Below are 12518 nucleotides of genomic sequence, written 5' to 3' on the forward strand. Positions count from 1 at the left end.
GTCAACTCAAAGCCTCGCATTGATCCTACAGTTTGCCCTGTTAAAGTTACTGCTTTACACTTTAATACAAACTCAATGCTTCCTGTATCGGTTTCAAAGTAAAAGCCCTGTCACGTTTCAGAAGACAGAAACATTTCATTTCTTAACAAGGCTTTTTCCTTTAAACATTCGTTGGAAACGGTTACTGATATCAAACAATAACACTTTAAATGATTAATCCAGAACAATCGATGAAACTAGCTGGATTATATTGTTGACTTCATTAAATCAAAGCAATGGAAATAGACATTGGTGACTAATACATATGAAGTTGCCAACACAGAAACCTGCCAAGTTTGTGCTTGGACAAACACGTCCGGTACGTCAACACCATCTTCATACTACATGTGCACTGCATAAACTCCCACTCGTGTACATGGTTTATAAAATGAAGAAAAGAGCAATTACTGCCTCCTTGCTAACCACAAGAGTTGGCGTCACAACCAAGAAAGCACAGCTTGAGGCACATAATGGGAATAACAGCACGGTTGGAGGGTGTCAGCGACCAATCAGACTGCCTGGCTGAAATTACCCATGAGGTGGCTGAAACATTATTAAAACCCTATTATGGGCACACTGGACAGGTAGTGTGTGTGTGTGTGTGTGTGTGTGTGTGTGTGTGTGTGTGTGTGTGTGTGTGTGTGTGCAGAGCGCCGGTCTCACACGCAGGATTACTGCCAGAACGTGAGGTGTACCTCATCAATCTCTTTAAGCTTCATCTCGCTGTTCATCTGCATTTATTTATCTATCTATTTATTTGCATTTGCGTCAGGTTTATAAACGGGCTCAGATGTTGTTTGCTACAGTGAATATCCACTGATGCTCACTGGGAGATGGACTCCTTTCAGCACAGAGCGAGGCGATCACGGGCCTTGGAGAGTTTAGTTTTTGTAGAAATCCAAACAAAAAGCATGGCAGCTGATGAAGATGATCGACACATGTAATTATCTCTACTTTGTATGACCGCCGAGCAGAGGTGGCTCGTACGTCTCCAAATGCAAGCAACCAAAGCGAAAGCAGATTGCTGACCTCTTTGAGGAAAAAAAACAAAAAAAACGCTTTCAAAAAACAAACCAGCGGGTGACATCACAGTGGGTTCCCACTTGGTCTTTAAGACTTTTATGTTTTAGAATGAAATCCAAATCCAAACTCAACCATTTCTACAGAATGAGGCAAAGAAGGAAGATATGTGGCAAAAATGTTGCAATCATTTTCAGCCTCATTCAAGATTTTATTTGTTTAGGCTCCTATTGAAGTGAGTTTTTCTTTGTACCTGCATCATAATAAATAAATGGTAAAGATGTGAAAATGTGACTGCATGCACATGTTCTCAGGTGGTACCAGCAGATTCTGCGAGTGCACAGATCTCATTAACTGGAGCACTACAGGGAACTACGGCAGTTCAAAATGCAGATGGACACAATGATACAATAGTAAATGAATAGAAATCTCGTTCGGCTCACAGACATGAACTCTGAGCCACTTCGACTGGTCACAACAGCAACTGTGCTTAATATGGTATCACAGCACATGTAGGAACGCTTCGGAGATAAAGTTCTGTACAGCATGTGCGAGGAATATTTTTCCAGGTTTATTGCAGCAGTTTATGGAAGTGTGTATGATGAGCTTTATCAACAAACTGAATAGTTTCCAGTTTCAACACTTGGAGTTCGGGCTGACACTTTCTCTGCCAATCAGAGCGGTGAGGGGTTTTAAATTATGAGGGCTGAACGGCTTGCTGCCAGGAAAATTACTGTTTTTGTTTCTTTCCAGGACCTTTAGAGAGGAGGTTGCGTCTGGTTAAATCATCCCAGCACCACCCTTTGTCAGTGCATTTAGCAACAAATACCCTGGGGGGTGTTGGACGTCGACAGATTAGCAACTTTGCAGCTGACAGAGTGAAAGCTCCTGAAATAGTATGTCCCTCGAGTCTCAGTGTGAGACTGTGGCTCTGCTCAGAGATGCTCGTCGTGCCTCCAGCCAAACAGCTGTACATGCTACGTCTGCCTCCGGCTCTGTGACATTTCAATTACGTCACGCAGGACGCAGTTTGTCCCCAGGAGACGTGGGCGCACCTGGGACGCAGCAGGGTGGACGTGCAGGACCCATTTTAAACTCTGTCACTGAGAATCTGAACATCTGTCTGACAGGTTGACTGTGTCACGGTGTCACAGATTTCTGGGCTCCAGTTTTCCATCTTATCACTAAAGTGATTAAAACTAGTACCGTATGTCCACGTGAGCAATAAAGGAAAAAAATATGATAAAGTTATGAATTTAATCGGAGATAGCCACAAGATACTTTTTAAATTAAAGTGCCCTGAGATGACTTTTCTTGTGATTTGGCGCCTTATAAATAAACTGAATTGAATTTAAGTGTCCTAATCATTTGTTCACTACATTTATATTACATTTGGGAGCATAAACAACAATATGGCGCCAAAAATACAAGAGTTACTTGCACTGTCACATTTAGGCTATGGGACTGCAGATTGATGCACTCTCGTTAAATCATCAGGATAAAGTATGAACAACCGTATCAGCCAATGTTTTGTTCTTTTATTTTAAAAAGTAGAAGTTTACATACTGTAAAAATATATAGTGAGAAGTTAATCATGACTCCCACGGTGCAACTGTGTGAAGTCATAAGCTTCACATTTTCCTGCATGTACCACAAAAAGCTATTAAAAGCATTTAACAGCATAGTGAAATTTGGAAAGTCACATTAAGAGACAACAATGAAGTGGGAAGTGAGAAAAAGGTATCTAGGTTGAGCCCTCTCTCCACCTCCAAACCCGAAAGATCAACATGTTTTTTTTTTTTTAAAGAATATTAAACAGAAAATGATAAAATAATAATTTCTTGAATTGCTACACTTGTGAATGCAACAAAACCTTTTAAACATTCTAGTTTCACAAAGCGATCGTGCATCAGTAGCAGCAGGGCAGGCAGGACATCGCTCGTACGCTGGAAGCAATTGTGAGACTGGATTCACAAAGTCAAAGGGCTTTAAGAAAGGTCCTGCTCGAGCGCTGTTGTAAAGATGTTGGCAAAACCCAGCAGACTTTGATTTTATGAGGAGGGTTTTCAGAGGGCTTTGGCGCTCTCTGAGGTGTTTACACAGATGGGATTTTTATAAGGGGGCAATTCAGGCAGATAACTCCAGCGCCGTCCGAGGTGGAACGAAAGGTCACGGTCACAGTTCACACCTGTGTTCGCGTGCCAGGAATAAGAAGCTTTTATCCTGTTTTTCAAATCACCTGAAGGTGAGGCTCAGGTCATTTCAGGTCATCGGAGGGGTCAACGATCACCGAGTAACAAGGAGGGTTCGGCAGCGTGCAGAAACAAACTGAAGGACTTGGGTCCTACATGTGAGATAATGATTTAATGGAAGAACAAACAATGCAGTATCTGTCTGAGCCAGGCAGGAACAAGAGCGTCTCCTTGTTTGACCTTCAGCAGAGGCTGCTCCTTACTTATTGAAGAACTCCACAGAAACATGGACATCAGTGATGTAAATAACATAAAAACTTTGTAATGGGATATTTTAAAGAGAAATGCAGCAAAAGGACAGGCTGCCAGTGCAGAGGGAAAAGTTTAAAGAGGTCACCTGTGACCTGAAAGGACTGGAAAACTACTGCATAGCAACCAATAAACAACTGACACCCACTGCTGTAATCAAACAACAGTGATGTCACCATTTGGTTTGTGAACAGCTGAGATGAAGACTCAAGTTTGACTTTTCGGCCGACGCCATCTTGCTAGTTCGGAGCAGTTTGGAGCCACAAGTGACCATATTTGAACCAGCTGGGGAGGAGCGAGCGGTCGATCTGATTGGAAACCTGAGGACACTAAACCCCGCCCACCTAAAGCAGAAACCTGATGACACCAAAGGCCTGTCAATCAAACAGACACGCCCCCACCAAAATACAACCTTTTCAGGCCTAATATCTCATTAATGACGGGATTATTTTCAGATGGACCACAAGAAAACTAATAAAAAGAAGTGACTTTATCGAACAACACCATAATGACTTGGAAAAATGTATTGACTTTATATTTAATGAGCAAATTTGGGAGCCTATGGAGCCAGAGGTGTTTTAAAGCCAGCCCCTATTGGCCGTCGGTAGTATTGCACTTTAAGGCACTTCTGCATTGGCCTCATTTTTCAGACCCGAAAGTTACGTCCACTTTTTGCTGTTGCTGGATACAGGCTGTGTCAAAGTGATTGCAAACAAAAGCAGAGCACCTATATCATGCTTGCATTTGCTGATCAGCTACACTGAAGCCTCATCTGGTCAACTACCAACAGACTGGTAACATCCAATCATATTCATGAATCCTACTGACTTTGGTGATCCCCACACTTCAAACCATTTCCAATAAATGCTTAATTCCTTGTGTAATTGTCTTTGGTGCACAACAGTTTGGACCATCCATCATTAGCTACATGAAATTCTGACTTTTCAGGCCAATCATTTTTTTAGGCTGAACACTTCCATGGTGAGGAAGTGACGCAACAAGATGCATCAGTCACACAGGTTTCAGGAAAATCTTACCTGCAGCATTACGACCAATATTATTTTATATTAGACAAGAGTAGATAAGAAGCAATGTTTTGGTCTGCGAACGTTCTGCCCACACTCGTCATCTGTTTAACTTGTGATCCTCTAAATATTCAAAACAACAGTAGGCAGAATCACACCCACCCCTTCAGTCATGATGGCTTATTTCCACAATGAGTATCCGCCCACCTTCACAGTGATGTGTCATCTGGTAACTCTGAAACGTGCATCACAATGAGCTCTTGGGAGGTGTCACTATTGTCAGATGATGATTCACACTGGGCTGAATTCTAAACATGGACTAACAATCTCTTCTTATTTTGTGCCTTACAGAATCAACATATCGTCATCAGGCCAGCATAGATGATGAGGTCGTTACCATGGAGATCCTGGACACTGCAGGGCAGGTGAGACGGATGATCGATGTCGTCATTACATCCACTAAAGTACTGTTTGAGTAAAAGCACACGGGAATCGGTGACGCCACTAAATATGCTCAAAGCAAATCAAGCAGTAAATAGGAAGTAATACAAAGCAGAACTTTTATAATTTAACAATTTAATAAACACACTTAACGTGAACCACAAATCAGTGCTTCAGTGAGATCAACCAGCTTGTCTTCATGTCGGACACTAATAACCTCACCTCACCGTCACAATTATTTACTCTGAATCATTCTTGAATGAAAACCCACCATATTATTCTGTAACTAATGTGAACTGATGAACTATTAATTTGAGTGTGAACAGACAGCTCAGTCTTCATGCAGCATCCACGTCTCTTCTCAGCGTTGCTGCGCAGTTCTGAATGAGACAATTTAGAAACCAAGTGAAACTCAGTTTCTGTATCACTCAGATAGAGGTGATGAATAAGTTAATTAAAAATGAACTAAATTTCATTTTCAGATGGCACAATGGACATGAGGGAGAAACTCTTTTAATGTTTTTGCTCTGCTCGTCTCTGATTTGGATAAAATTGTCCTCTGAATATCGTTGTCTTCCTCCTGCTGCCTTTCTTGAAAACATTGAAAACTTGTTTGAAGAATTGTTGGAGTGGATATGAGAGTGAATGGCACTTAAGGATGCTAATTTCCTGCAGTCTAACAGAAGCGATGCCGTCCTCTGACCATGAGGGAGAGCTTGCGTAAGTCGTCAGGCTGAAGATAAATATGCTGCAGTGCTGCGTAGGTGTTCTGCTGGCGGCTGATTTCCCCTGCGACACTTCAGCAAGTCATCTCTCTCTCATTACGTTGCAGTCTATTTTGAGCTGGCATGATGACCAGGTCTGAATGTTTCCTGCAGTGGATGTGAGGCCTGTATCGAAACATTGAGCGAACTCTCAAGATTTGAGGAGGCGGAGTCTTCCTGATGGCTCATAAATTGCAGGTTCAAAAGTCGGTCAGGTACACAAACATCAAACCCTCTCGTCCGTCCTCGGGAGGAATGTGCTGTTTTTTAAGCTCCCAATAACTGAGATGAGAATCTGTGCACCTCCACCCAGTCAGGTTCGGATTTCAGCGCTGCCACACGACCAGTCAGGTCCTGCTACAACCGGACCGACTGTTTATGCCCTGACGTAATCAAATTAGGAGCACATGCTTGACTGTTTGCGTTCTTCAGATGTCTGCTGAATTCAATTTATGGCTTTAGAAGGTGTGGGAGAGAGCAGAGAGAGTCGGGAACTCAACACTACTGCTTCTCCATGAAGAAACTAAATGTTTTACATCTGCTAACACGGCTGAAAACAGCCGTGACTGGTTCTGATGTCAAAAGAAATGAAAATATTTAGAGCCTGATTTACTGAAGGTTTGCGTGTGTAAAATCACATCACGCCGCGAAAAAATGTCCAAAACTTCTACGAACGACGTGCTGTGAGGATTGGGTCTTTTAAATGTGCAATTTAACACACGTTGTCCATTCATGTCCGTTGTCTGCATCATATGTAATATTGGGCATTTCTGCTTGAAGGTGCAAAATACTGGGAGGGAAACATGCAAACAGAACAATTTAACACCCGCAAAGATATTTACTAAACCTGAAAGTAGAAACGGGAGAAGTGACTGTTGTGTATTTTAGTACGACTGAAAGGCATTTATTAATCAGATGAGCAAATGTGGAGAGACGGCTGCTCTTATTATTGAGGTGGGAAGGAGACGCAGGAAACTAAAGAATATATTGAGAACGTGGTTTTACACCCATGGAAACATTTCTGAGATGTCAGAGGCAAAACATATTCAGACATGTCGTTTGTCCAGCGATGAGATTTCTGAGTTATTGAATGAACTGAATGATGATTGACAGCCAACAACAAAGAGGAGCCACGAAATACCAGCAATTAAAAAAAAAAAAAAACGGTTTTATTGCCAACGTTTTATCATTAAGCCGTGTCTTTTTGCCTTTCTCTTATATTTATATTTCTAAATTTCAATGGGATCAGATTTCCTGTTCCTTTTGCCGTCGTTCTGTTTTTCATGGCTGGAATCACTTTAACACACAAACCCTTCATTTAAACACAGCAAATTGCATTGATATTAATGACGCAATTACTTTTAGTAAATTACCCGCAAAACAGGTGAAAAATGAACGTGCAAACTTTTGGAAAAAACAGACAATTTATTACCCTTTATTTGAGATCTTAGTAAATCAGGCCCTAAATGTGCCGAGACTGAAGATGCTGGCTGAAAACTGTCATCTATGCAAGAAATTAAGAAAAATCCTTGTTTTTCTCTTCTCAAAAGATAAATTAAAAGATTGAGAAACATGATACCACTCAGTTAGCTTAGCTTATCTGAACACAAAATCTGGGAAACAGCTACCCTGACTCTGGTTTTATTTCTTCTTTATCTCACATATTTTGACAACAAAAAACTGGGTTCTTGTAAATCTCTAAGGTAAATATGAATATGAATAACAGTCAGTTAGCATTCTCTTGGCATGAAGATGAGGAACAGCTGTCATTGATTTGTTCAAAGCTTCCAGGCAAGAAACTGTCACATAAACACAAAGTCCATAAAGACTCAACAAATAACATTCAGCATGTTAGTTGGTGAGTTTTAGGTTGTTTTTTTTGCTGGTGGGCAGATTTTCTTTAATCAATGACAAAGCTCGTCTATCCGTTTCTGTTTTTCTTGCGATCGGCTGTCTCGCTGCGTTCAAATGGAACTTGTGAGCTCGTAGTTACAACACGGGAAGTCGTGTGCATCGTATGTTTGACGTTCAAAAGGTTAAGTGGTAAAACAAACGTCGCCAGGCAAGAGCGCCGTGGACAGTCTGGAAGGCACAGGGGCTAACAATTTAGCAAGCTAACAGTTGGGTAACATAACGCGGGAAATGCAAAGACACGGAGGGAAAGGATGAGGCCGTCCTCAGATGTTTTCTATTTTCCAATTTATGAAGACAAACTCCACATGACTAAAATTACAATATATCAGCTGAACATCCAATAAAAAAAAAAAAAAAAATGAACCTCCGTGGCCGTTTCCTGAAATGTCAGCAAACACGTCACAAATTGTGAACTCGAGGTTTACAGAAAACTTTGCGTTCCAACGTTGTGAATACCACAAGGGTTCATACGGACTCTTCTCGTCTACACGGCAAACACAAACATATTTGAACGCAGCATCTCCGCTCGCCAGCTACGTATTTACCGTACAAACACGACAATCTCCTCTTTTAACTCTGGGCAAGAAAGAAACTGAATGTCCAAAAAAAGTCAAACTGTTCCTTCAAGAGTCTCCAAAACTTGGAAGCAGCAGTTTCATCATCATGTTTCTTGTGTCCATGTCAGGAGGACATCCAGCAGAAGGAGGGTCACATGCGTTGGGGCGACGGCTTCGTCATTGTGTACGACATCACAGACCGGGGGAGCTTTGAGGAGGTGGCACCGCTCCGAAGTCTCCTAGAGGAGGTGAAGAAGCCGAAGAACGTCCCTCTGGTGCTGGTGGGCAACAAGTCCGACCTGGACCACGTCCGGCAGGTCGGCACCGAGGAAGGAGAGCGACTGGCGGCCGAAATGGCTTGCGCCTTCTACGAATGTTCGGCCTGCGCGGACGAGGGCGGAACTGTGGCCGAGGCTTTCCACGAGCTCTGCCGAGAGGTGAGGCGCCGCAAAGCTGTGCAGGGCAAAGCCCGACGCCGCAGCTCCACCACCCACGTCAAACAGGCCATCAACAAGATGCTGACCAAGATCAGCAGTTAGGACGGAGCCACGCTACCGTCTGACGACAAGAACAAGGAAGAAAGTCAACGTTTTGGACGATTTTTAGCTTCAAAATGGATGAAATAGGACTGATTTAATGTGGAATGTGTTCTTTTGTTATCTTCTGATCCTTTTCCACCTAAAAAAGCAAAGTCTCTTCCGATTGGAAGAAGTAAACAATGTCACTTTGGCGTGGGAGCCACAACTGATGATTTCTTAATAAAAGCTTTGAGTTCATTTGGATCAAAATAATTCTGGATGCTGGTGAGACATGTCGACTCTCTAAAATCACGATGGCTCAGTTCGATGAGGTCCTCAACTTCTTTCTTTTATTCTTTCATCTCTTTAAAGTGTTCCAGAAGCCAGAGGGCAGCCTGAAAATGATGCATGCAACCCGTCTTATTTAGCATGCACAGAATTGCTGATAACGAACGGGAAGATTTATAGTTTCCTCTCTGTATCTTGTCTGTAGGGGGATGATGTGATGTGTCCACACGTGTTACTGTTCTGTCAGCAGCGGTCCGAGAACATTCAGAACAGAGAACGACTGGTAGATAAAAGTAGACCCACTGTGCTTCATGTCAATCCCAGACAAATCCCTGGAGTTCGTCCATGTCTGTCCTGCAAAGCAAACCTTGTGATGAAGTCTACTATGTTCTGTTTTGAATTAGACCGTCAAGGCTCCCTGTGTCTGTCCAGGACATGTGAACTCAACATCTCCTCCTCGAGGAACCAGAGTCGAGGTTCAGAACATGTCGAGGTTCACCAGTGAACTTTTTTCTCTGAAGGGAAGCGACGTCACATTCTGGGGATGTTCTTCACGGCTGTAATGTTAATATACTGTAAACTACAGCATGTATGATATAGAATATGGCCCCAAGCACAGCTGTGAGGTATCTACAGTACAATATACTGTACTTGTTCAAATGTGATCTCTGTGTGAGCTGTCTCTGATCAAAACAATCAGATGTGCACTTGTAATTCAAAACTGATGTATCGTAGTTTGTCTCTTAAATGAGTCCGAATGTTTGTAAATGTCATCAGGATATTCAACAGAAGCACTTAGCAGTGCACGTTTGACATAATAACCATTGTGATTGATACGGAGGCTTTCAAACAGCCCATTAAATGTCCGGAGGCAGAACATCAAATGCCACATTTACATAGTGACGGTCTCCTGATGAGCAGAGACAGACTTTATATCCTCTTTAAACTCCTTTTCAACCTTCGGGTTCATCTGACTCTCAAAGGAAGATTCCAGTATTTTTACATTTAAAACCTTTTTTCTTTTGGACATCAATATATTCAATGAAACTTAAGTGATTAAATGATGAATGACTGTAAGTTGCAGGAGGCCGATAATGTTTCGGCGACAGTTCTGGGACGTTTAATGACTTGTTGATGTTTCAGTGTAATAAAATGAGAAATTTATGTCTGTTTCTTTTGATTTTTTTTTCTTTGGTTTTCTTGTAGAATACCAATTAGTTTTCAGCTGAATTACTTACTCAATAAAAATAAGATCCTGTACGATGGTACGAGTTACAGATCTTTAACTCTGCATCTATTGACTTGGCTTTGACTCAGATCTCAGATCTGTAGTTCAACAGCTTCTTTGTTCCTTACATAATAAAGGTGTCGAAAAATAACATGCATTGAAATGAGTTTGATTAATTTAATCTTTAACGCATAATTTAAAAGCAGTGTATTCATCTCCTCTCTGGTTGAAAGATTTAGGTCTGCTTCACCTCTGATCAAACTCAATACTCAAACTCAAATAAAATGCGTGGTTAGTGTGGTTACAGATGTGCTCTGGCACGTCTCTACCTACACCCGACACTCCAAAAATAAATCAATTCATGAATGAATTCACATGAGAATCCTGATTCTTATCGTGAACAATTCGGACTAGATTCACAGACAACTAAAAGCTATTTTTGAAATACCATACCGGCACAAACAAACGCAGCAGTGCAACATGGAGACGTTATACAGAGCCACAAATACACAAATCATCTCCCTCCTCAAAAAGGGAAATGTTTTGGATAAAGGCTGAATAAATAGCTTTGAACGATAAAGATGAAATATTTAGTGAAATCTTTGTACCCCATTACCAACAGACTCATGTTAGCAGAGTGGAGAACTCCAGCAATAACAACCAGCCATCACGCCCTGCAGAAAAACTTCAAACAGCTCGGAGGAAGCAAAGAACATGACTCCATGTGAAGTCTGTTCAATTTCAACAGACCTGCGCCAGCGTTTTGGGATAATAAGGACTTCTCCTGAAACCAAAAGTACAAATGTTCTCGACTGCTGCAGACATAATGCTCACAACAACAAAGTGGAGCACTCCGCTTTTTCCTCTTTTTCCTTTTTTACTCCAGAGAAAACAGACTAAAGTTCTCTTTTTACCAGAAACACATTTGACCCATTGATGAGAAATTACACTTTCATTTCTCTAGTTTCATACAGACAGATGGGGGTTCCCACAATAATGCAGTTAACTAAAAACCATAATAAAACCTTTCAAATATATTCATACTCCGGCAGCCTTTCCCTGCTTTTTAATGTTAGATAATGACCCTCATCAAAACCAGTTAGCTTAACAGTTAGTTGTGTATTATTTGCAGCTCAGTGTGTAAAAGACAGGAGTCAACAGACCTTTTCATTTGTTACTGCAGCGTAAGCACAAGTGTATTAATGATGGCTGAGTTCCATTAAGAGTCTGTGTATTAGGGGATTTAATAGTCAAATTGTATGTGGGGAAATAACTAAATGAAAACCAGCAGTGACGTCGCCCGTTGGTTTGTGAACAGACGTTATGAAGCCTCGAGTTCAGATTTTGCCCGGCGCCATCTTGCTAGTTGGGAGCGGTTTGGAGCCGGTAGTGAGCATATTTGGACGAGCTGGGGGGGAGGAGCCAGCGGTGGATCTGACTGATCTGACTGGAAACCCGACGATACTATGTCCCGCCACCGATAGGCGAAACCTGACAACACCACAGGCCTGTCAATCAAACAGACACGCCCCCAAAAACACGACTTTTTGAGGCTTATTTTCAAATTTAAAACAGGATTATTTTCAGATGGATCGCCAGGGGAGTAACGTTAGCTAACAACACCAAAAGGACTACTGGAAATAATGTATTGACTTTGAATCTTATGGGACTAGTTAAATGGTCTATAGAGCCTCTAGTGGCCCTCGGTGGTATCACACTTTAAGGCACTTCCTCTTTGGCCTAATTTTTTAGACCCGGACGCTATGTCCACTTTTACACACAGTCAATGGATATAATTTGGTATATTTGGTGCAGTTAAGTCTCTACTAATGTTATTTTTGGTCACTTTAATCAGAATTTTGTTTAATTCAGAAAAAGACGATGTGACTTTTTACACAGTTTTCTTTTACTGGAAAAACTTCCCTTATCATGTTACAGTCAACGACAAAGCTGAGTGAAAGCAGGTCTCCTGCAGCTCACTATTATCAGCAGCTGAGTATCTTCTGTACAATATAAATATAAAACCACTGTCCTGTACTTGCTTTCAGATTATAGGTTTTATCCTCTTAAGGCCTGCATTAAAAACCTTTTCAAGTTGTTCCTCCTTCCACACACAGTATCATAGTCCAGAAAATCAAAGCTATGGGTTACCCACTTCTGACAGTGTGCAGGATTAAAAAGGAAACCTCCCACTAAATACACCCTGTTACTTCAGACGGACTT

At 41.6% G+C, this 12518-nt stretch overlaps 1 protein-coding gene across 3 annotated transcripts in view; it reads left to right on the forward strand.

The window, feature by feature from the left end:
• The window catches only part of rerg (RAS-like, estrogen-regulated, growth inhibitor), a 40888-nt gene extending 30563 nt beyond the window's left edge, over positions 1–10325 (forward strand). For all 3 annotated transcript variants that reach the window (XM_069156590.1, XM_069156591.1, XM_069156592.1), the window contains 2 exons: positions 4937–5010; positions 8390–10325. In XM_069156590.1, the coding sequence (XP_069012691.1) occupies positions 4937–5010; positions 8390–8800 (485 nt within the window). In that variant the 3' untranslated portion in view covers positions 8801–10325. The remainder of the gene's footprint in view (positions 1–4936; positions 5011–8389) is intronic.
• The last annotated feature ends 2193 nt before the right edge of the window (positions 10326–12518 follow it).

The sequence above is a fragment of the Embiotoca jacksoni genome, unplaced genomic scaffold (genome assembly GCF_022577435.1).
Source record: "Embiotoca jacksoni isolate LCO1_2020_lvr unplaced genomic scaffold, fEmbJac1.0.p SCAF_21, whole genome shotgun sequence".
In the NCBI taxonomy this organism is placed as follows: Eukaryota; Metazoa; Chordata; class Actinopteri; family Embiotocidae; genus Embiotoca; species Embiotoca jacksoni.